This window comes from Scomber japonicus, chromosome 14 (assembly GCF_027409825.1).
Source record: "Scomber japonicus isolate fScoJap1 chromosome 14, fScoJap1.pri, whole genome shotgun sequence".
In the NCBI taxonomy this organism is placed as follows: Eukaryota; Metazoa; Chordata; class Actinopteri; order Scombriformes; family Scombridae; genus Scomber; species Scomber japonicus.
Window position 1 is genome coordinate 8,596,996 of NC_070591.1, and position 26,445 is coordinate 8,623,440.

The following is a 26,445-nucleotide window of genomic DNA, read 5'->3' on the forward strand; positions in this document are numbered from 1 at the left end:
GTTGCTGTTGTCATTGTTACTACAGTATGTATATCTGTTGTTCCTGTGGGTCTAATATGCCTATACACACAAACACACATACACACACATACACACACATGAAACACACACATACATACATACACACACACACACACACACACACCAGTCATGGCTAAGCTACGGTGTGTGTTACAGCAGTCTGATGGTTATTCTTTTATTTTTTCTGTTACCTCCTGTTAGAATAAACAGCTACAGAAACAACGCACAACCTACGTTATTTTTTTTTTAGAATATAAAAGTATGATAACACTTTAAATGTTAACGGGAATGTTATCGGGACATTAAATAAATATATATGTTAGTGTGTTGGGTTTTTTTTTTTTTTTTTTTTTTTTGGTTTTGGTTTTCATGAGGATGAGATGGACTCACAACACATTCTCTCTGCACTGAGAGAAAAGGAAACACAACAGGCTATGTTAGCCTACAGCGGCAGGTCTGTGCTGTGATGTAACTGGAGTCCACATGTGATGAATTAAGGCCTTCATCTGCTCATTTAGGCTAAATATGCTGCTCGTGGTGATTTTTTTAATGAAATAAAAGATGCATTAAAACATCATTAATTACTATGTGCATTCTGGGTTGTTTTTCTTTTTTCTTTTCACTCAATTTTGGCGATGTTATGCATCGGACTGAGGCTTTTAATTGACATAGGGCTGCAATTATTATTAAATGTATCTATAGTTTTGATAATCGATAATATTCTTACGATAAAAAAGTCCAAATGATCCAATCCCAGTTTCTCAAATGCGAATATGTTCTGTACTGAATGATCTGAGGACTGTGGGTTGTTGGTCGGAATAAAACAAGACATTTGTGGAAGTCATTTTGGGCTTTGGGAAACGGAGATGAAGATTTTAACCATTTTTAGAGATTTTATGGACCAAAATAAATGACATTTTGGTCAAATAATAGACAGATAATGACACGAATGGTTAGTTAGAAGTCTAATTAGAGTTTTAAACTGCAGGAGTAGCCTGTAGCAATAGTATGACCGTATTATAACATTACCTGGATACAGATTATTAATATCATTAGTTGTATTAGTTACTATTCTATGCAATCGTTTTAATAGATAGCCTAATTATAGTAGAATTTGGCTTATATTGTTATCGATATAGCTTAATGTGTGTATTAAATAGAGAAAAATACAAAATGCTACTAATACAAGTAATATTAGCAATAGTAATAATATTGGTCTCGTCCCTCTAATAGTATTACCCCATATTATTATGATATGATGCTATAATAGTCATAATAAGTAAACAAGAAAAGCAGTTTATCGTGCTTGAGTTTTCTCTGGATTATGGAGCCAGTAACAGGATTTATTGTGTTTTTTTCTATTATGATTATATTTACTTCAACGTCAAGGTGTTTCAGTGCTTTCAGGTATGTAGGTTGAGTTTCAGTCCACAGAGAGACATTTGTGGCTCCTTGTTTTGTCAAAGTCAGTGCAGCGCCTCGTAGCTTCCCTCATTTATTGCGGCCATATAATCTGCTCAGCGCTCATCCTACTGCAGGGTCATAAACCAACAGCATGCATTTGGAGAATAAACGTGACTTTCCCCCCACTCAAGACACAGAGAGAGCTACCATAAAGTAATTTAGCCCAGACAGTCATCGTGACTATATGGTTTTATTAGACACCCCTTTCCTGTCTTGGAGCCTGAACTGTCCTTCTAAATGTTAAAGTCATTGTCTGAAGATGAGACCAGACAGCCTCAATCACATTTCTAAAAAACACAGGAAACTGCGTGATTCACTGGATTCAAGCTAGAAACAAAGGCGTTTGAGTCCGGATTATTGGTCTTGTTGGATTTCAGGCTAAGTAGGTATGAAAAGATAAATAAGTAAACCTTCTTGATAAGCTGCAGACTATCACACACGTCAATATAATGGCTTATAAAATAATGACACACATTGCTCAGGTTTTAGCCTATTCACTATGTTTGCTATAATAAGTAGCTTTTTTACATTTGAATTCTTGCTGCAAATAAAAACAAGTGAAAAAAAGCATCCTAAATTAAAATGTTATTTTCTCCACATTGGCGTGCTGCTGTGTTGATGGAGCACTGTATGGATAAATAGCATGTCGTTTTAACACTAATTTATTCCATTAATATACATTCATTTTAATTATTGGCATACCATAATACAAAATTTTTTTCCAAAGACACTTACAGTAGCCAAAATATTGAAGCAAACTTGTTGTTAAATAAAAGCAAAAATGTAATTGAGAAATTAGTTTTAAAATCGTAAAAATCAAACCAAAAAAATAAATAAAGACGCTTGGAAGTTGTGATTTAATGAACATATAGGACGCAATTATTTTAGTGAGGATGTCATAAAATAAAATGAACCACACAACAGAGTTAACAGCCAACTACAACAAAGAGGAAAACTGATTTATAAATTAAATAGGAGGGCAAGGCAAGCGACAATTACTGCTTACGATTAAGTAATTACAGCTTACAGCAACAATTTCAGCTTTCACAATGGTGTAGAGACAGTATTGTAAAAGCAGGTAGGTATGCATACACACATGATTATTTAGACAAATATGCATTTAATAGCAGTGATGTCCTGTATCAGAGTAGAAACAAATTATGCATATTATATATTTTCTCAAACTAAGGAGATACTGCAGCTGTCGATTGGAAATTAATGTTGAACTAAGTGTAGATTCAATTTAAACATCTATTTTTAATCAACAAACTGATCCTGGTTGTGTTGTGTCAAAGTGGCACCTCTGGACTGAGACATTTAAAGATGTGAGTTTGAGTTTAAACAGACACATTTAAACACATAACACCATGAAGCAGCATTATGTCTGTGTGTGTAGTTACGGCTTTTGTCCGCTGGGTGGAGGTGTTGTACTTCATGACTTAGCCAAGTATGGTAAATGGGTTCTATGGTGTAATGGTTAGCACTCTGGACTCTGAATCCAGCGATCTGAGTTCAAATCTCAGAAGAACCTTGTTTATTAGGAAATATAATACTTTAAAACGGGATCTTTGCAAGCATTAGGTTATAGATGAGTGTAGATTTGAGGCTTTTCCTGCATAGCATTCATCATTTTTCTCCACATCTATCTTATGAAGGTACTTGCAAGTTAAAGAGTAGGTTCCCAGTGTTTTCAGATCTGTCAGGTGTCTATATGAAGAGTGAAAGAGGTTTTTATTCCTCCTGTTCATGATGATTAAAAGATCCCATTCAAATGTGCTTTCAATGTAAGTGATGATGGAGGCCAAAATCCACAGTGTGTCCACATCATAATGATTTGGTGCAAAGCTTATGAGAATTCAGCAGTCTGAAGTGGACATCTGAGACATTTACAGTCTTTTATAAGCATCAAATTCCCTCTTTGTGTTTCCCTGTTGAGCTGTGGTGGAGGTATAGTAACAAAAAGACTTTGGCACTAAAAAGCCTGTAAAGTGGAAAGATAGAAGACTTGGTTTGACTCATTTAGACAGCTGAGGCTTCCTATTAGCTTCAGATAAACTTCTCTGCCATAAACCCCTTTACTTGCATTGTAAGTGCAATATGAATCAAAGATATTAATGATTATGACAAGTAAAAACTGATTCAGTGTCTCCTGACTGCTGTATGAGACAGATCTGAAAAGCTGTGAATGCATCCTTTAAAGATTTACATTACCTCTCAGAAGATATTTGCTGTTATAGGTGAAAATGTTGTTGTCTGAACTATGAAAAACAACCATGGGTCTGCTCACTAACACACGACTTAAACAAAAAGGTGATGAATACATTCATTACATTTCTCAACTTGTGTAAAGTTTGTATAATTTGTGGCTGGGATTTTGAACCACCATAAAGCGATCAGGCCTGTCAGTAATATTTAATGGACTATACTTGAGTCAGAGGAGTGTGTGATGGTACTTTGCTCATTAACATAAAACTTTCAACCAATTCCCTTTGCCAGGTCTCTGCAGTCATCTTGACCCCGCCTCCTGTTAATCACATCCTTAAAGTAGCATGCAGACATTAATCAACACATCTCTGTAAAACTGAGTAGAAAAACTTAACACTGTTACTCCATCTTCATTTTAGTGTCTGATAAACAGCAGGCTAGTTGTTTATAGCTCTTAACTTTTAGATGAGAAAGCAGAAAAATGCAAATATCTCATAAGAAGTGTAGAAATATTACAACCAAGTATTGTAAAAATGTAATAGGATGAAGTAGAAAATGCTTATAGAATCTTGTTTTCTCTTTCACCACAGATAAGTAGCCGATGGCATGAATTCAGTTTTCATATAAATGCAGATATTAAAACAAACCATACATTACAGGCCTATAAATATAATCATAGAAAATACCTGCTATAGCTATATGAAACATTCAGCAATGGCAGTTTATTATTATTATTATTACATTCAATACTAGCAGCTTTGTGTATTATCTTTCTGGTTTTGCACTGTTGCATTTTAAAGCTCAATAACACTCCCCCCCCCCCCCCCCCCCCCCCTCCCATAGGCTAAAATGGTCGAAACACACAAAGTGAATTGTGCCATACCTACAAATAAGATGGCTGCCATTGTCATGAAAATGGAAATGAGTGGGACCTTGAACGCTGGTAACCATGGTAACGCTGTATTTTTTTTTTCTTCTTCTTCTTTATTATAGCGACCATTTTAATTTGTGAACAGAAGATGCAGGAAGGCGGGGATGGGGGAGCTGGAATAATATCTTTAAAAAAAAGAGCCACTGTATTTAATAATGCATTGAAAGATTAATTATTATTTTAATCAGAATATTAAAGAATGATGTTTGATTTGTGAGCATGTTTTGATTATATTATAGGACACAAGCTGAGTTCATTCATGCTTCCAGCTGATTGGTGTATTGTCACCACACACACACACACAGTGCATCCACCAGACTTTAATTACACCTTTAATTTACTTTAACTTATTATTTGCACATCATGACGTCTTACATTGACGCAAACAGCACACGCATATGCTATTTTTTCTACTATTGGTTCATTTTTTTGCACATTCATTGTCTTCACTTTGACCTGTGCATTAGCGCTTTAACTATATAATATATTTTACACTTTTTATATAGCATATTTCTATTTTTTTGTATTATTCATAGTCACTTGATTTGAGGTTTGAGGTTCTTCATATATTTTGATTATTGTGCACAACACCAAAGCAAATTAATTGTATGTGCAAAGCTATTTATACGTGCACGAGCGTTAAACCTGATATAAAGTCGTTTGTACATTAATTGAATAAACTATTGCAAGCTGGAGCAGACGTGGCCGAAATGTCTGTGCATCGTCTTCATATATGTGCTCAAATCTTTTACGAATAAAACTAAATAAAAAGAAACAATCTCTCTCATTTTCACGCACCCCAGTACAGCTTTTTTTTTGTTTCTATTTGAGCACGATGTTTTGACTTTATTAACTGCATGTCAAATGAGTGAAATGGTCTTTTAAAGGAATCCCCCCTCTTCTTCACTTGGGAGCAGGTCTACCATCAATTGTTTCAATGAAAAAAAAGAAAAGAAAAAGGAAGTGTTATAAAACCTTGAGAGCAGCAGGATAGCTGTCTTTATTACGGCAGCCATCTTCCCTTAACACAATAAGAAAGGTATTAAAAAAAGTGACGAGAAATAAGAAATGTGATGAGAAATGAATATTCTCTTACTGGGACATTTATATTTTACTCTGTAGAAGAAAACTATTGCATACTAGCATATTTTTAAATGTAAATATGATGAAGAAAAAAAAGCTGGAGAGATGAGAGTACACTGTCATTGAACCTAAATCTGCCACTGTGGTGCAAAATATCAAATACACAGCACGTATATGCGTATTAGAATAATAACAGGACTATGAAATAAACCTTCATTAGTATTACACCTCCACCAGATGCTCCAGATAAAAACACGTGACGTATTTATTGCTACAAAGCAGAGTAACAGCGTGTTAACATTCACAATCATCACATACAGGATTACATTTCATATCAAAGAAGAGTCCTAAATGAACGAGAAGCTACATTCATTGGGACATTTGGCTCATATAAGTTGAATTTGAAGATAAAAAAATCAAACAAAAGGAGAAGCAGGAGATATTCTTTAAGTAACAAAGTGGAATAGTTGTATAGTTTTATTGAACCCACTAACTGTCATTTAGGCTCAAAGCTTTCCCAGAAAACCTAGCAGCAATCTCCTAAACAAGAGGACGGGACTCGATCAGCTGCTGCGGGTTGAATGCGTAAAGGAGACAGAAGATGAAGCTTTTTGATCATCTTCACTACTTTTTAATATATGTAGTCTATCAGTATTTTAGTGAGAGAAAAAAACGACAATCAGATGAAACAGTCGTAATTATTGCAACAAAAGTTGATTTAATTAAATATATCACAGGGAAAATTTATTTAGGTTTTGGCCTCGTTTTAATCCCCTCTCTCATGATCGTAATTTTATATTTTTAACACTGATTTTAAGATATTCTGCCATAAGCTGAAAATCATGAATGTAGAAAGATCTAAGAATTTATTTCTCGGGTTTATTTATTTGGTATTATTTTCTATAAAAAATATATTATCCCTATTTTCCTCATATTACATCGTCTGCATTTGTATGTTCGTTTAAATAATGGGTGTGATCTTGACAAAAAATATATTTTGGTTTAATTACTGCAGAAATGTTTCTCTGCTATTTTTCCTTCACATTTTTGGTAGTCGAGGTTGGATCAGGTTGTTTTGAGGTTGCATAAAAGAGCCTGAAAACCACCTGTGTGTTGTTGTTTTTCACTGCAGACTAACATAGGTTTCTCTTTTCAGGTCTACGTCAGATACAATTAACAGCCCATTTTTTATACAGATAGTCTAAATTAAAACTAAATATATGTCTTCCTAAATAAGCATCAAACAAGAACTAAACTATAGCAGTAAACTGTTTAAAAGGCCTTTATTTAAAATGTGTTTCAAGCTGGATTTAACAAGATTCGTGCAAGATGTGTGTGTGTCTGGTTGTCACATATGTAGCTGTGTGTGTGTGTGTGTGTGTGTGTGTGTGTGTGTGTGTGTGTGTGTGTGTGTGTGTTTATTTGTGTGGAAATCCAGCTTTCTCTCAGGCGCAGCTGCCACAAATTCCCTTTTTCTCTCTGCAGGATTTACACTTACACACACACACAAACACACACACACACACACACATACAGACACACACACGGGTTGGAGGAAACGTTTTACGAGCCGATGCAGCCCACCATTGGCCACTAAAGGTCATGTGTGCGCGTGCAGTGCAGAGCCTCGCGGGCAGCATCATCTTCGCGCGCTCTCGGTGCAGCCCAGAACTGCTCCTCGAGACCCGCGCGCCTCAATGGACGGTAAACAATTTTCATTTTCTGCATGTTTTGTTTGTTTGTTTGTGTTTTTATTTATTCGTTAAAAGCTTTTAATGTTAAAACTTGAAGTGCAACGTCAACTTATTTAAACCCTTCAGACAGAAAATGACGTTAATTAAAGACAGAGACTGGGAGGGGGAAAAAACACAACAGGGGAAAATAAATGGGTAGATTTCTTTTTGCATGTTTTGTCTCCTGTTTGAACTCTTTAGTTACTCTACTCTTCCAGAACTTCTGTGGAAAAAGATAAATTTCCACTTATTTTGCATACTTTGTGTTTTTCATTTGGTGTCTCTTTTCTTCTTTTGATGTCAGGACTCAGGATGCTGCAGAGGAAAATGGAGTCTGCTCTCATCAGGTAACCACACATACCATTTAACACTTATGGTGATGTCAGAATGAACTGATATCCAATCATTGCCCTGCTAGTTGCCTGTAAGTGTAGCTTTGATATTGTAATAATGTTCTATTGGGACTTTTTAAGCTATATTAATGTCCATAGATCAATAAGCTTTCATTTTATATTACTTCAACTATTGATTGCAATGTTGTTGCAGCATATCACCAAATCTCTCCACTTGTAACTGCACTGATGCATTCAACTCTAGTGTGTCTGCACATGGCACCAGCATATCAAATTTGCAATTACATGGCTTGAGAACAAACATTCCTAGATTGCATATTTGGATCCAGAAGAAACAGACTTGCAAATGTTTGATTTAGTGTTTAATGAAACACAGTCAGACTCCTCGCTCCTCTTAAATTGCTCCTGCTGCATTTCCAAGAGCTCACATGACGTCATGAGGCTGCTGAAGGGGGTTAAAATGAAATAGAAGCGAGGACAGCATCATCCCCCCCATGATTTATTCAGCATGCATTTGGTTACAATTACCAAGCCTGATGCATAAAACTTATAAGAATGTGTGTGTGCATGTTTCAGTGTTGTGAATTGCACATACATGCATTCAATAGGAACTAATCTAACTAGAATATAACTAAATGTTTTAGGATGCATGATGCTGATATGCAGGGACTGTTTCTCAAAGTGCAGATCTGAGCCCTTCTGCAGTCCTTTTGTGGTGCTAAAGAAACATTTGAATATGTGTGTGAATATCTCTGTTTGTGTAGATAGCAGGCGTCTAATCCACTGATAAACTGTTTGGAGCACAAATTGGCTTGATATGACCTTCAGTTGAAAATCAAAAAGGACAACTATTGCTTCTTTCACTGCAAACAAAAAAACATTTTTCTCTCTTCCAACAGATTGTCTGTGTAGGCAGACGATAAGAAAATGTTTTAGCTCTTTACTCTTTGTCAGGTTTCTGTTTTTATATGAAATATTTGGAGGTTTAAACTCTCTTTCATTCTCTCTCCCCCTCAATAAAACGTATACTTGCACAGATGGACAGAGCTAGACAGAAGGAATCCCTTCCTCCATGTTTTTGTTTTTACTGACGTCCTTTTTTTTATGAGGGCAGTTGGAGTGTCAGACAGACAAAGAGAGAGAAAGACAGTATTTTCCCCCCTTTATTGAATTTTACATTTCCTTTTTTCACGAGGGCAGGCAGGGTGTGAGAGATAGAGAGAAACAAAGACAGTATTTCACCGGTGCTGCTCAGTCGAGCTCAGCTGGCACTCAGTATTTACAACCTACTGCAATGCGGCAGGGAATCTGTGTGTGTGTGTGTGTGTGTGTGTGTGTGTGTGTGTGTGTGTGTGTGTGAGAAAGAGGGAGAGAGAGAGAGAGAGAAACAAAGAGACAAAAGGACATATAGGGAAGACAGTGACGCATCGAATGAGACAAACATTCAAATAAGCTGTGAGACAGACAGAAAGACACACACACACAGATACACAGGAACAGAACCTGGGAGAAAGTGTGTTTGTGTCCTCTGTCAGTATATTCACAGTCTGTCTCTCTGTCCGTGCAGGATGGACACTTACGAAGAAGAAAAACAACCTGCAGGTTTGTCCTGAAAGATTCTGCACCTGAGCAAATACTGCTTGACTAAATTTATAACAAAAATACCAAAATAAAGATCAACAGAATTCAAGAATTAACAATGTGGGATGGTTATCCTTCATTTTTGTAAAGAAAAAAAAAAGAATACTGGTCTCTTTGTAATGCCTTGTCTTTAAAATAGACTTTAACATCTTTGGAAGCTCATTCACATGTATTTAATTTCTAACATGCTTTTTTATTCTTTCCTTCTACAGAAATCTCACAGCTGCTGAAGATGACTTAAATTGAAGGAGATGACTGTTTTCTTCTGATACAGGTAACTAAAAAAAATAAATAAGGACTGCAGAAAAAAGGGGGTTATTTAATTATTCATTAAGAGTGATTGAAATAGGATTTGTTCTCTCTCCTCTCTTTTTTTGTTTGTGCCATGCAGACCTGTTTCATATTGCAATGGTGACTCTTTCCCCATTGAATTAAAAATAGAAAATATAGAAATATGAATGTCTTGTACAATAATTATGTTGTGCCACATCAGGTCATTTTATTTGAAATTGAATTTGGTGCAATGGGAAAACAGTGAATGGATGTTTAGCTGTTTGTTGCTCGTTTAAATCGGTTATTCCATCAGTGACCATCAGGGGGTGCTAACACTCAGAAAACGGATGATCCACACTGCAGTTAACGCTGCAGGTGCCACTAAAGGATTAAAAAGGAGCTCACATCTCCATCAAAGCTGCACAATCCTCTAAATATAATATTTGGATAATGAGGAAATTATTAGAAAGATTTTTTTAACCTGTGTCTGACTTCAGCTCATATCACTGACTGAAACAAATCTATTATAATACTATGGATCCACTTTTGGTTTTTAGTTCAGATTAATTATTCAATTAATTGCTGACATTGATTTTAGAGGGCTGCTACATCATCCTTGTTTATTACCAAAGTCATAAGTAGAAAAATGCTATAGTATAGATCACTACAGTGGAAGCCGAAGCCTTCATTTGCTCCACACGGTAGGCGAGAAATTGCATTGTTTTATAAAAGCACTAGATGGCGCTACAGACTCGGGGATCATATTTCCGACTAAAAGCAGCTTTCCATCAGCTCCGCGGTTCAGACTCGGGTAACGACATCATCTCCTCGCCTCGAGTTCATTCAGCTCGGAGGTCACGAGAAGTCTCTTCTCCCAGTTACCGTGAATGCACCTCGCACAGAGCGGCTCCTCTGTCCCGGGACAGTTTTGTTTGGGTTGGATGTGATTTTATGCTACAGAAGCTAGGAGGCGTTATTAGGCAGGACGCCAATCTAAGACGCCGTAAATCATCGATTCAAGTGGCTCGTGATTAAAAGAAGTGGTGGTGACACATTGTTAATAGAGGGAAAGATAAAGAAAATGTATTCTTTGGCTTTGCAGTTCTTGATCATTAAACATCTTGGCGGCAAAACTATATTCACTTTAGCTCGTGCATTATTAATAATATAATGGACTGTTATGCGCCTACTGAACATTTTGGTGGATTTTGCAACATTTCTGAAAATAACAAAACCGAAAGTGTTTGCAGATAACAGAAAAAGTGTCCATCAGTAACACTAAACTACCATAAGTATGATCATCCTTGGGCTATCATTAATAATAACACGATTTTTTATCTTTTTTAGGAGGTGTTAACATATAAAACATTGGCTACATGTATTGTTTTGACCCTTAAATGTCTTCAGCTGCCGCAGGGCTGCTAAAGCAAGCAAAGCGGTGTCCAGTTTGACCCACAACCACACACAGACTCGCGGTGTGTTTTCACAGCGCCTGTTTATGGTTTTATTGCTCCCCATTTACGGAAATCAAAGCAGGAAACAAATGCTCCAAACAGCATTCCAGAAACATCCGGAAAACTGCAAACAGCGTTTAGTCTCTGCTTGTTTTGAAGGAGTGCAAAACACGGGGGGCTCAGACGTCTCAACAGGGTGGCAGCATGCAGAAGGTCAGCTTTACGCACACGAAATATACATTTTACGCACGGATTTTACGCCGTTCTCAAATATCAAACGTTATCTTTAAAGAACCCGTGTTGTCCTTTACTATTTTAACAACACAAAAAGAACCTAATTATGTTTAAAAAGCAAATAATTTGATGACAAAACTGCGAAAACTGTGATAAAAAAAATATTGAATATCTTTAAAAGTGAAAACCTTTTGCGCAAACACTGAGAATAAAACTGAAAAGAAAGGACAGAAATCATCACATAAATGGCTACGAAACACATGTTTTAACCTCAAAGAGCACAAAGTTTTAGGTTTTTTTCCTTTGGCGCCATTATCGAATAAAGTGGCTCTCTGTGCTGGGCCTAATAATTTATGAACCCGCGTGGGACAAGCGAGAGAAAAAAGTGAGCACGTGACGGTAATAAAGTGTGTTTTATTGCCGGTGGTTTGACAAGCCCCAAAATATAACTCAGAGAGAATAGCCGACAGGCGGCCAGATGGGATTGGTAGCCGATATTTGTCCGAAATCAACAGAATGCGCTTTGTGTCGCAGAGAGAAACACCGGAGACGCTTCTAATAATCCGCCTTCGATCCGCTAAAACGGGATTTTACAGTAACGAGCGTCCGTGTTTTAACGCGAGATCACAGCAGAACAAGTAAGTGTGGCTTGTTTTCATATTTGGCACCAATAAGAAGTTATGACTGTAAGGGGCAGGGGGGCAGAGGTAAGGGGGGGGTGATGTCCAAATGAAAGCGGTGGTCCGGGGACCCTCTAAGGACCCCTGGTGAAGTGAATGACGGGGTCCAGGGATCCACCTGTAGTCTAATATATAATGTAATTATCTCAGTCCAGAGCCTATAGTTTGGGCTGAAAGGGCACTCAAAGTCTGCTGGACATTTGGACATCAAATTCAAAGCCCCGTTTGGTGAAATTCAAGGCTTGATCAGATGGTAAGGTGACAATATTATTCCAGTTCAAACTTTCTTTTTTAGAATTATTATCATTATTATTATTATCATTATTATCATTATCATTATCATTATTATTATTATTATTATTATTATTGCTGTTTGTTTTCTTTATTTTGGGATCTTGTAAAATTGAGAAATACATGTTAAAACTGCTGCTACATCAACACAAATATTCAATCCCAGATAAAACTCTTATTGCTCGATTTAATTGAATATTTTGTGCAATTGTAATACCCTAAAATATTACCCTATACATTTCAGGTTATTTGTTAATTTCTAAAACATTATTATTATTTTTAAATCTTGAATTTATTAAATAATTCAAACATGGTCGAGGACTTGTAAGGCCTATGAGGACTCTGTTTAAAGGTGGACTATTTAAAGATTTGAAGTGTGTGCCTGCTTTCACCTCATAGTACAGAAAATTAATAATAAACCACAAAAATCAGTTTCTTCTTATTTTGATTGAAGCAGTTTTTTTAAAGACAACAATGATGTGCGTTTAAATCAGTTTTGTAGAAATAGCCCGTGTGTGTGTGTGTGTGTTTCTGTCTGTCTGTGTAATATGTGTGTGTGTGTCTGTCTGTGTATGTGTGTGTGTGTGTGTGTGTGTGTGTACGATTTTCACAGCATGTATTTTAAAGCCTATACTTTCTTTTCGGAAGCTGCAAAACCTTGTTCCACATGTTAAGGATTACCAGGATTATGTGAAAGATCTTGACATGATAATCTGCTCTTTTGAGGGCATAACATACAAATAATCGCAACAATAGTCAACAAATTATACAAATAGCATAATAATAATAATAACAAGAATAATTTTAATAATAATACAAATTCTTCCTTTAAATAATACTTTTAGCCAGCATCATTTTAAGCAACTACGAATTGACTACATTATTTTAAAACTATATATACACTCGTCTGATACACAGCATTGTCTGCCGCACTTAAAATGACCCTAAAAAAAGTCCCTTTCTGCTCGTATCGGTGTGTTTTTGTGTGAATATGTAAACAGTCCGAGTTATCAGGAGTTATGGCACCTTCATGACATGTTCAATTTTCCAGCTATCTCTGCTGACACCGAGCATCACTCCTGTAAAGGCTGTAAACAGAAGCGTGAAGAGAGTTTTATACCAGCGGTTTTTATGACAAGGGAGAACATTTTAATTATAGTCACAGCTGGGAACTCTTATTCCATAACTGCATGACAGGGGAAAATACAGGACGACGGCGACATTAATCTTTTAAAACAATCTTAAATCAAAGAGGCTATAGTTCAGACTTGTTGAAAAATTGAAGTGCTCAAATATCGTCATACAGGCTACTTTTCTCCAAGACATATGATCTGATTTGCCCGATTGTGCGTAAACGCCGCTAAATGATCACTAAAAGGTGGTGTGTCTCGGATTTTCACTGCTGTGTTTAGAGCAGCTGTGTTTAGACAATAATCAACAGTTACGTATCGATACATCTGTAAATGATCTATATAGGCTACAGACCTCTAAATGTTTTTCAAATTCAAGATGATATACGGCTTTCACTGTGCGCGCGCTCCAGCTATTGTTTATAAGACTTGTGCTGTACAACTTTCTTTTTACATTTGGTGTAAATTTGAGTCTGTGGTCTGCAGTGTTTTAAATGTTACATAGCAATCGTAAATGACAAAGAATTGAATTTATAACCTACACGTTTCTTAACTTGTTTGTTATAATTTCACAATCAGCAAGAATTTAGTGTCTAAAATTAGATTTTGTTGATAACATCGGTTTGCGGTTATGTGACTTTGCTCATTCCTTATTTTTTAGTTTTAGAGCCGTTTATTTTATCTGATTAAACTGTAAAGACATTTCACTCCTTCTCATGAATGATTCTCAGAGTTCATGCTACAGCTGAAGGCAAAATAAATTAAAAAAAACCCTAAATTTGAAGTTTTAATCAACCTGACCTCAGCATTTCATCTGTCTGATTTACAGTCAGAATTGCGGGTTTCATGCATACTGTTTGACACTGGTCAGTCCGAGACGGTGCAGCGTTCCCATGCAGGGGCTGGAGGTCGCAGTTAATGTCTAAACCGGGTTAAAGCTGCTCTCAGCTCGGCTTTGACCCGGCAGAGGGCCGGGGGCGGAGGGGTGAGCCGGCGGTCAGCCTGTCTAAGATGAAAAAGTGAAACGACCCCAAAGAGAAAAGCACATCTGAATGGCTTTATACCACAGACCCAACCCGAGATGAGAGGCGAATTTATTTAAGAGTTTATCTATAAAAGACAATAAACCTTTTATAGAAATGGCTGCTTATTGTAGAGCTGAGCGTTTAACTCAGGAGTGGAAAGCATGAGGTACGTGTACAATATGATCAATTAGTAGAAGAAAAATAATGAAAAACAGGTGAATATTAGAGGGGGAAAACTGCCAGTGTGCAACCGAGCAGACACTAATCAATACTCAGAATATCGATAACTGACAATGGCCTATAAGTCAAGAATACAAACTCTGCTGAAGTCAAAAGATCGGGCATTATTTCAACATATATCTACAAATGGATTCCCATAGCTGCGTGTTCTCACACTTTAACCCTTTAAGGTAGCCGCATTTGCCTTTGCACAACAATAATCCATCTACACAGGGACAGAAACCACGGGAACAATGGGCTCGCGACTCCCGCAGGCCGCGTGAACTCTGGATGGTCCCCAGCTCGAGCCCCTGCGTGGCCCTGTCCAGCTCGAGGACTAATGAAACGGTGAACCAGCGGTCAACGATTCTGATTGACCCCCCTGCGACCTGACGGCAGCTAGGCTACACTCTTTAAGAAGAATGCTCTTTCAAAAAGCGAAACATCACTCTGTTGTTGTTGCTTCTAAAAAAAAGAGAGAGAGAGAGAGAGGGAGAGGAGTCCCTCCAAAGTTCAGAGCAGGGAATCCCTTTCAGAAGGTGCGCTAATGACTCCAGGTTTCAAACCCTCTATTTAAGCAGGAGAAATTAGGCCGGAATGATTGTGAGAAATGAAAGTTTTAGGTCAAAGTCCTTTTTACTCAAGGCGTGGATTAATAGTCCTTTAACTGAATAGATTTTTCTATAAATGCCGAGAGGTGCATTAAACTCTGAAGATTCATTATTCATCAGGAGTGTAAAGGATCAAAGTTTTCCTAACCTTTCCCACTGTTTAATATGAAACCAATCTTACCTCACATAAAGTTTTACTGTGCTTCTCACCCCATGCAACACAAGCTTTTCTTACTTTTGCAACATTATAACTCAGAGCAGAGTTTTCACCAGCCTCTCATATAAGCCATGGGAATTTAGTAAGTGTAAACAGCACAAATGAGCCTCTGCCAGAACACAGAAAATTGCCCAGGGCAAGACGTAGAAACCAAAGATCCCAATGGCATGTTGCGAAAAACACTACATAGGCTACACATGTACAACACCTCATATATTATCGCTGCCTTTTTCGGCAAGTAAATGTCAGCAATATTCTTTAATTGCAACACTTGGATAAACACATAATATGTGGGAATGGCAGAAGATGAGGATACTGTTGCCTGCTGTGGAGCAAGAGGATCAAAGCATAACATGTCCTCTTTACCCTTCATTTACTTGAGCAAAAACTGTACAAAGAGAAAGTAACAATGAAAACACCACCACCAACTGTAAAGCCTATGCCATCAATCATAACCATGGTAAAATTGCCTCAGATTGCCTGATTATAATTTGTATTTAAACATCCTTGGTTATTGCCTGTGGTGTGATCACTGGCCAGCTTATAAACATCTATAGGAGCTGTGGGCCATCATAAATGAATCTCAGAAGGATCTAAATGAGAATTATAGACCTGCCCCTCAGGGCCATGTTCTGTCAAGCATTCATTGTAATCCTCATTTTAGCCCACTGCCATTATCCACTACCCCAATGCTGGTCACGTTTGTACTGCGGCTGGTGGCTTGTTTACTTTGGCAAGTGACCAACTGTCATTGACTCGAAATACTCAAAACGTTGTGAAGGTGAAAGTGTGAAAGAGGTGGATCTGGGAATTGATGCACTGTTTAGCCTCTAAAAAATGATGTTTCCTGCTGATGTGGACTGTTTAAAATGATAGAATATACAACAAAGTGAGGCCAGCAGCAGCAATCAGCAGATTTAGGTTCTTTTTCCAATCTTTTCATGTGACTCACTGCTTCAGATTGCACCGTGTTTACAATCTTATTTATAGTCATGGCACTTTTTCCTATCCATTATAAGCATATACAGCTCACTGAAAAGGTTGGATGTTCATTCATACTAATTAACAATGTTGTATAAGATCAGAATTCCCAAACACTTTATCCACTATCCACAGTGCACTGTTGTCACTGACAGTCTTTTAGATGATGGTCCTGCTTGCTTACAGCAATTACACTCATGCATCAGCATTAATATGGTATGCCTTAATGAGTTATTGATGTCAAAAAGCTACATGCTACAGCACCATTAATGGTTTCAATCAATTATACAATGACACTGATATATCACATATTAAACAACGGGAACATGATGTTCAAAATAAAAGGGATGGTGTATTTAAGTCCAGGTAGAGTTATAGTACATATAATGCCTTTCTATGAAAAAGAGAAAAAAAAATCTCAGCATGAGCACCTTCAAGTGTAAATCTCTGTCAGCGACCAAAAGAAGTCATCAGCAGCCAGGCGTGAAGTGAACCTTCGCCTATATATACCCTGTAGAACCGAATGTGTGTGGAGCTGCCTCGGTCACAGATTGGGTTCTAGGGGAGTCTATGGGCGACGACTAACCATCTATCAAAATCCATGGAGGGAAAGGAAAAACTGATGACTGCTTTCAATGCTTTTGCTTTGCCAAAGGTACATGTACAGCTCCACTCTTTCCTACTTTAGGAGGCTGCTTCTTTTTTTTTTTTTGTGCAGTTATACACCAAGCAGCTCCAGTGAGGTAATGGAGGAAATTAAGTCGTCATGTCATCCTTTGTCGTTTACATCCAACCTGATCACCAAATAAAAAAGGGTTTGCACATGTGGACTTAACATCTGTTCAGTTAAGATATTTAACATGTTAAATTTGTTTTGGCAGCACAAAGTACAAAGGTAATAGTGAACACAACAACCCCAACTAAACCTGCTGGTGTCCATGATAAAGATTTTACTCCAAACGAGTTACTGTTCTCGCTGCTTGCCTCACCGATTACATCATGTCTGCAGCCCGGTAGCTAATGTCGCTGTAATTTCTTTGTTAAACCATTTTTGCACAGTTAATGCCTTTGAAATGTTTTATCTTAGCTGATTCCTTTAAGGATAAGTCCACAATGTTTCAAGTCTGTCCTTTAAAAAAAAACCTTTAAATGTGCTTTCAGTACAAGTGATGTGAGACAAAATCCAGACTTTCTCCGAGTCAGTCTAGTAAAGTTGATACCTTCCAAAGGATTGTGACAAAAAGAGGGACTTTGGCACTAAAATGACTAACTTTTAGAGATATCTACTTGATTTGACTCATTTGGACGGCTGAAGCTTCATGTTAGCTTCAAATAAACCTTTAAATATATATTTTTGGACAGAAGGAGGACTGTGGATTTTGTCCTTCATCACTTATATTGTAAGTGGAACTCTTTATAGCAAGTATGAACAGGAGGGATGATTACAATGAGGAAAACATGTGTCATTGTTCATTTGTAGCACCTGACTGTTGTTTTAAAGACAGATTTGAAATTTAGTGAATCTACCCTTTAATGTTGCTAACTGTCTGTGATTGAAATGAAAGCTTTAAATAATCTATGAACTGGTGAAAATCCCACTTTGGGCACAACAAATGGAAATGCTTACTGGGTTAAATACTTCCCCTTCACAATATGTGGTGTAAGTGCCTTGCTCCAGGGTACGTCAGTGGAAGTTGTTCATTAGTTTATTTTTTCCATGTTGGAAGTCTTTGAGGCTATATGTCACTGCCTATGAGACAAAGAAAAAGTGGTTTAAACTGACACACAAAAAAAAGGAGATTTAGCCATTTTATCGCCTATCTGATAATTTATGTGTCATTTTTGGCCATTTATTATGAGCTATTCTCAACTGAAATGACTCACTGGATCAGATAGATTAAGGCAATATAATCTTAGGTTCACTTGCACTCTGTCAGGCGTGCCAAAATCTTCATACCCATTAAACCCTTCACTTGAGCTGGCTTTAATGCCTGAGCCAAGCAAAAACACTTTCTTCCTCGCCTCTTTATTAGAGTATTATTACAAGGTATATTAGGCAGAGGTAATAGTACATCCTATGAGTTATTAAGAGGTTTTGGCTGAGCATCAGCGCTTCTCCTCAGAGAACAGCTGCGGCCAAAGAAGAAACCATAACGCAGTCCTGGAGGATTTAAAACGGCTTTATGCTTTACACCTATGTGCAAATATGATTTTTTATTTGTGGTTTAGCAGTTTGTAAAGAAACAAGTTAAAATAATGTGTGAAAAAAAACACAAGAACAATATTCACGGAATACTAGCACCTTCATTATATGAGTTTTTCTTCGTGTGAGGGCTCAAATTTAGCATATTCTCACTTATCTCGTTCACTTTCCTCGATTTGCATCCAGAATAATTTGCTCTCATTTTTAAAGCCCCTGTCCCATTTTTCTCTCATCCAGCTTGCTTTAGAATCATTTTTTAAGCCAAGCAGTGCATTTATTTTCTACCTTTAAAAGCAGAGTTGCTGATGGTGAACGGGACACCTCGGGCTGACCCCAGCCTAACAAAGCCAACTACTAGTCACTGTCTGGGAGCCTTTTATCCCTTTCTTTTATTGGGGACCTTTCTGACCGGTCACGTTTTGTTGTCCGTCTTTTGACTGGCCACAAGGCCAAATATGGCCCTGCCGTCCCTCAATATGGCCGAGATTAATTTTTCAGCTCCGGCCATCTGTGTGGGGGTAAAAGTCAGTCAGCTAAAAGTCATAAATCTACAGTCCGAGCGTTTCAATAGATGCCGTGTGAGGGAGGGGGTGGGGGCGTGATAGATAGATAAATAGATAGATGAGTATTTTACTGATATCTTGCATCCTATTTATTGGATTCTTATCGTTATTTTTTCTAAATATATTTCATCTTAGTCATTTGCCCAGCCAGCAAATCTTCATTAGACTTATAATGAACATTTTTTTCTCCTTTAAATTATCCCATTACGTCTGACATAAACAACAAGAAGTGCCGCCTCTCATTGGCTGACCGCAGGGTCACGTGGCCCGCGCGGCCGTCCGTCTATTTGACAGCCGCAGGATGGCTTGATGCCAGAGGGGGAAAAAGAGACAGAGAGAGGGGAGAGAAAGAAAAATTAGTATTCTCCTACTAGCCTCGCTATAAATCAATCATGGAGTCCTACGTGGTGAGCTGTAAATATGCTGAGCCGCAGTTCCCGCCTTGTGAGGAAGATTACAGTAATTTTAGTGACCAAGGGGGGTATTACAGCAACCCCCAGGACAGTGGTAGTTATGGAAGGGGCTACCAGTCAATGCAACCCCCTCCGCCTCCATACACACCACAACAAACCGGCTATCAACATTCTGTGCAGGGGCATCACCGGGAGGATGGAGTGGACCAGACGCAGCCTCAAAGTGCGCCCTTCCCCGGACACATACCGGCAGATGGTAAGGAGAGGTTCTCGGTGGGTGACCTGCAGTGCCAGGCCTGGATGACCTGTGCAAAACCCGCTCAGGTGCAGAGGAAAACGGCCTGCCAAGGCAAAGACAAGCCGCCTATTGTTGTCTACCCGTGGATGAAGAAAGTGCACATCGCTCAGGGTGAGATGGCCTGCAAGATTTGAATCTTTCTATCTCTTCTGCACGTTCTCTCCATTTAATATCTGCACCATTTCAGTCTGTCTCATTCCCTTGTTTCTCATTTTCTTATCTGCCAGACTCTAATTCCCCCTCTCTCTCCTTCTCAGTTTTTGCTTTCATCCCTTCTTTCGCCTTCTTTCTCTCCCCTTCTCTCTCTCTCTCTCTCACTCTCTAGTGTTTTGTCCATTTGTGAGCATCGTTTTTGTTGTCGAGTTATTTATGATCTTAGTGAGAGTCAGAGAGAATTACAACCCCTATAAAGTTTTATGGCTCTGCCACAGCTTTTGTGTGTGTGTGTGTGTGTGTGTGTGTGTGTGTGTGTGTGTGTGTGTGTGTGTGTGTGTGTGTGTGCGTGCGTGTGTGCGTGTGTGCGTGTGTAAGAAAGATTGTGTGTCTCTGGTGTGCAAACGCTGCGGGTGGACAAAACAACTCTAATCTAAAAAGTAAAATCGTTTCTTGGGCCGTTTCCCAGTAAACCACAAATGAGGATCAACACTAAAAAAATGCACATAATAACTTTACTAATGTGTAATACGATTTTAAAGTGGTGACCCTCCATAGTAATTTAAATGTATATAGTTTAATATATAGGTTGGTGTTATACTAGCCTATTTCTAATATAGCTGAGAAAAGAGGAAATGGAAAAAAAAGTCTAATTAAGTCTAAATAAATGAAATAATAAACTATTTGTCTCTCTCTTTTTGTTTCTCCTCTCTTTTATTTATTTTCTCCAGTTAATCCAAACCACATGGGTCCTGAGCCAAAGCGTCTGCGGACGGCCTACACGCGCCAGCAGGTTTTGGAGCTCGAGAAGGAGTTCCACTTCAGTCGCTATCTCACGCGACGCCGCCGCGTGGAGGTGGCTCACACGCTCTGCCTGTCAGAGAGGCAGGTAAAGGTGTGGTTTCAGAACCGGCGCATGCGCTGGAAGAAGGACAACAAGCTGCCCAACACCAAAGGACGGAGCAAGAATAAGAAGACGACGGACAACAACAACAACAACAACAATAGCAGCAACAGCAACAACAACAACAGCAGTCAGAGTAATATCAAGGCAGTGATCTCTGTCTGATAACTTGATGAGAGGCAGCCATGTTAGCACCTTCACACTCCAAAAAACTGATGTTGCAAAAATTGATCCAATGTGTACATCCAGGGGCGGATTTAAGAGCTGACAAGATCCTAGAACAGACAGAGCCAGGGCCAACTTTTTTTTTTTTTTTTTTTTTTGTTTAACATGCACATAATTTAATTTTACTTCAAACATTAGTATTAGTGGGACTGATTTATTTTGGTCCTTATCAACAATCTTCCAAAAATGTAACATACATAAAAAACCAATAAGGAATTAGATCAAAAGGAAAACAGTAAAGTGTTACATTTCTGTTATATTGAATATGAATTATTACATTTTCAGTTGCAGTTCACTCTATAACACTGCCTCAACTGAACTAGCTTCAAGAAGTTTCACTCTTAATCACACTTATATTAAGATCACTGAGATTTAATCAGCAGCTGGTTGAATTCACTATTCAGAAAAAGTGACTTTAACCAGATTAGATTTTTTAAATGGATTCTGAGCACCAAGAGCCAGCCCTCCTAGCTCCGCCCCTGATGTAAGGAAGAGAATTATGGCCACATATGAAAAATCTACTTTATTCTGACGTCAAACTCAAATATTTGTTTTTACATGTGGCCCTGATCCTGTTTCATAAAAGAGTCTGCAGTCCTGAAGCAATCCTAAACTGTTCACCCACCTATGTGTGTGTCAAAGTCTTCAATGTAGCCCATTATGTCTTATATTTTAACTCTTAGCCTTCTTCAAAGTATTCTACATATTTCTGTTACATATATAAATATATATATATAGGCTATATGGTTTACATCCACTTTTAGGCTTTACATTTAATACATGAATGAATGTCTTTAAGGCTTACAGTTAGGTAAACGCCAAGGTTGTAGATGGTCTGACATCTCTGGTGAAATTGGGGAATTGTTTCATATTTATAATTTTTAAACATACGCAGAAAGCATGGTGCCTATTGCTTGAAGTCTTGCAAAACTCGTCCTGGAGAGATTGTGTCTTTTTTTGTGTGGAGAAAACAGGGTTTTATTTCTACAGGGTAAACATTAAATACAGGGTGTTTTTATAATAGCTACCTAATAGATGAGATAGCCTAACTTATGAATATGCACATTACCAAAATGTTGTTTCCACAAACTGGCGCTTAACAGGGGGAAAAAAAACAACGAACTTCCTATGATAAAAGAAACACCAGAAAACACCAAATTGCTCGGTGGCTGACCTGCAGGATGGTTGGACAACGAATGTAGCTTTTGTTTTTTTGTACATACAGGAGCATCCAAAAAAACCAATGCATATTTAGCAGGATGAGTAGCCATATTGTGCAGTTTTTTCTTATCTCCAAAAAAAGCGAATACGTGCTCAATATTTTAAAAGGGAAAGTTATACATTTTTACGCACGGGGGAAATAAATAAATAAATACTCGAAAAATGTAAACAGCCAAATTGGAGGTGCAGATTTCTCACTGACTGTAAATCCAACTTCTTTTCTCAGGGTTACAGGGTTTTAGCGAACATGACGTTTGTTATTTTTATTCAGCACCAAGAGGGTTTTAAAATAACCCTCTCTGAAATATCATAATGATGCATTTTCACACAATATGTTCTCGCTTTGAGTCCAGTTTAATATGCTACCGATTCATATTATAGCCTACGCCAGTACTTATTTTTATTTGTAGCTTATTATTTAGAAGCATATTTTATTATCTGTAGCAAGCATCATCTATGTTCTTTTGTACGTGTTCATATGTTGTTTTTTTTATTTGCTTGTTTTGTTGAAAAAAAGTATGAAGAGCCCTTTGTGTGAGAATTTTATACGTGAAAATGTTTTGATAAAATACTAGATGATAATAAATAAAAATGTTTCAAACTGCGAATATTTTTTCTCGTGTCTCTGTTTCACTCACACACACACACACACACACACACACACCAACCAACTGTGTGTTGTGACCTTCCATGTTAGATGGTGAAAGGAGAGCAAGTCCGAACATGATTCATGAATGAAAAGACGAAATCATATTCTTCATTTTCGGCTCAAGCAAATAACCAGCAAGTAACATTAATAAAAACCAATCTTCCTGCACTGCTGATGGAGCAGAGAGGAAGGACTTCTTAACACAAACTTGGCATTACATACCAGTGAGCAAACTGCTGTAAACGCTCTTTGTTAAAGTCATAATTTAACGGAGCGTCAAATCGCTTGTAGGGGAGCCAAGACAAATATCTGCTCCGTGATGTCTCAACTGAGACGCTGAGGATTGTCTCCCGCGGGGAGGATTTCAAACGTGCTCCCAGCAGATACACTGTGATCCTGAACGTTTTGAATCATTACAGCGACAGTTTTCTTAAAGACACGTCTGAGTAAAGACCAGGTGTTGAGGCTGCAGCTTCAGTGCCAATGCCTTTGTGTCTTAAAATAAGTCAGGGATGCTTTAAAACACCCTGTAGGAAAACTGTTGTCCCGTTAAAATGTTTTACACGCTTTATACAGACGATATTTCAAGTACATGCACTTCAAAATGTTAAACCGTGACAGTAATATGAATAAATATCATATACAAAGTTGATCTACGCTAAAAAGGTCCACGTCTCTGGCGAGGTCAGTATTTTGTCATATCTATGCGCCTTTTACGCATCGTTTACGCACAGATTTTTGGGGGGGTACGGGATTCTTTTGATGAACACCGACTCCTTTCTGTGTGTGTGAGCATATGCATGTGTGGTGGGATGTAAGGGAAATGAGCGCCGAGAACTCCTTTAATCGGTGGCTTCCGGTCGAGACATGGTTAAACGTGCAGAGAGGGCACCAAGGAGCTGACATAGGGCAACCTGGAACGGCTACCAAAATGCTGGAGATCCAACACAAAGCTGATCAGCCAGGCAAAGAAAAGAAAAAACATGCAAATATTTATATCTCTGTGGCTCTGCATGTCTGCAATTTAAGACAGGAGCCAAAAGTGAACTAAGGGATACTTTGCTCTGCTGTGGGAAATGGAGTAAAGCAATCAACGGCACATTGTAAATCTGGTAACTATGACACATCCCATTCTGTGCAGGCTGTACACTTGGTTGATAATATATTTAAACATAACCTGTTTGGAAGGAAAACAGCAGTATATCTTCCTTATGAAAGCAATATAAACAATACGTTTATTGCCCGTTCTCTTACATTAAGAAACATCTGTAAAATATCCCGTGGTGCTTGAATTTGTATGCTGTGCGTAGAAATGGTGCATATTTATTCTTTGTCTGGTGTCTACCTCTCTCTCACCAACCTGTTTTTGCAGCATCACTCTGGCTGCGATGAAGCAGGGACGCCCCCTTCTGGTGTCACTGAGTGTTGCAGCCTGGAAGAGACAATAAAGCAAAATCATGCTGTAAGAAACTGAAGTTCATTTTCAGGCAAGGATCAGATCAGTTTGAAATGTAGTCAGGGAAACAAACTATGATAATAAAGGATAATTAGTTATAAAGTAAACACAGGAGTAACTTTGACTAAACACTAACGGATCACTGCCTTTATTACAAGACATTTTTTGTGTTTAATTTCTTGCACTGATTCTCAACCTTTTTTGGGAGTCAGTGCTCCCCTATCTATCCTCTCAATTGGAATTTAGGCAAATTGTCTCTCTGAATATTAATGTGAAGAGTTATTTTGTATTTTATCAGAACAAACCCATGTCATTGGAAGCCATAACAGATTTGATTTAACTGAACAGTTGTATCATCATGAGTTTCATGCAGGGAGAAAAAAATCTTTAACAAAATCAACAGTTAGAAGCTTGACATTCAAGATTTAATTAGTTGTCGTTATTGATTATGAACAGCAGCCAATCAGAAAACAAGAAGAATCCTTAAATATTGCTCCAACAGAAAACAAGAGCAGCCTACTAAGAGCAAGTCTGAGGCTACAGGATGAAAGCAGGAGGATGTATCCATAGCTAAGGTGTTCAATACAATACTGGTAATGGTCTGCGCCATATTGATGACATGATTATTGCTTATTACTGTCTGACTACTTTGACTTTTGTTCCAAGTTCAGAGCAGCTTTTCTATGATAAGATTTCCTTAAAAAACACTTCAGGTTTGGAAAGGAATACAGATCATTGTGACTGTGAATTACATGTTTGTTCTTTGGTTTGATTTCCTGCTTGAAGCTGTTGATTAAATTTCACCTTCACTCATGAGCTTGATTCTGATTATTTTCAGCATCTAAAAGGTAAAGTTACCAACAGTTTTCATCATGTTTGAGTCTTAAGGGATTTGACTGTTCTGAAAACAGAGATGATATAGTGATGTGTTATGTTGCTTTGTTGACTGCATTGGTGAATTGAAAGAAACATCAGATGAAATAAATTAGTATCCATACTCTCCTCTGTTCTTGTTCATTCTTGGAACTGGTGTTGCTTGAATTATTACTTAAACAACAACGTTAGATTTTAAATGTGGCAAAATATCATTGCTCACAGCAGAAACAGCAATGTTTTCAAAGTGACTGCAAATCATATGTCACTTGAGGGAAATAAATGCCAGTAAAATAAATGGCATTAAAATACTGAGTGAAGTTTATAAAGAATGAAGAACATCAGTCAGTATCTTCCTCCTGTCCTCCTCCCTCTCCTTCTTTGAAGGGAAGGCTGGTTTACAGGAATTTGCCAAATGTTTAACACACATTAGACTAAAAACTCAGTGTAACCTACTCAACTGGAGGGTGCAGAACTACTAACTATATCTTTATGTGGATCCACCCAAGAATAGCTTCTGTACAGAGGTCAACACACAGATACATAGAAAGTTAGACAGAGACTTGGCTTCAATTGTATAAAAAAATATTAAAAACCATGAATAGAAAGGTTGCAGTAAAACCAGAGGACCACTTTATTGGAATAATAATGAAAAAAGTAGCATTCAGATATTAAATTGCTTAACACAGGGGTATCCTAAAATGTCATCCTGGTTCTGGGCAACAAACCACCACAAAAAGATACAATTAACAAGACATGCTGACTGCTGCAGGACGAGTCTTTAGTCTTTATCCATTACTAACACACACACACACACACACACACACACACACACACACACAATACTTCCATACAAAACAGAGAAACAACACCACAAATAAATTCAGAATATGGAAAAACCATGGCACGAAATAAAATTAGGCAAAGAAAACAAAGGACAA

At 37.8% G+C, this 26,445-nt stretch overlaps 1 protein-coding gene and 1 non-coding gene across 2 annotated transcripts; both read left to right on the forward strand.

The window, feature by feature from the left end:
* Nucleotides 1-2,944: 2,944 nt before the first annotated feature.
* trnaq-cug (transfer RNA glutamine (anticodon CUG)) lies at nt 2,945-3,016 on the forward strand. Its single transcript has one exon. It is a non-coding gene; the product is annotated as a tRNA-Gln (tRNA).
* Nucleotides 3,017-19,704: 16,688 nt separating this feature from the next.
* Nucleotides 19,705-21,245, forward strand: LOC128373324 (homeobox protein Hox-D4b-like). Its single transcript, XM_053333613.1, has 2 exons — nt 19,705-20,134; nt 20,908-21,245. The coding sequence occupies exons 1-2, from the start codon at nt 19,705-19,707 to the stop codon at nt 21,243-21,245; spliced, it is 768 nt and encodes a 255-aa protein (XP_053189588.1).
* Nucleotides 21,246-26,445: the final 5,200 nt, after the last annotated feature.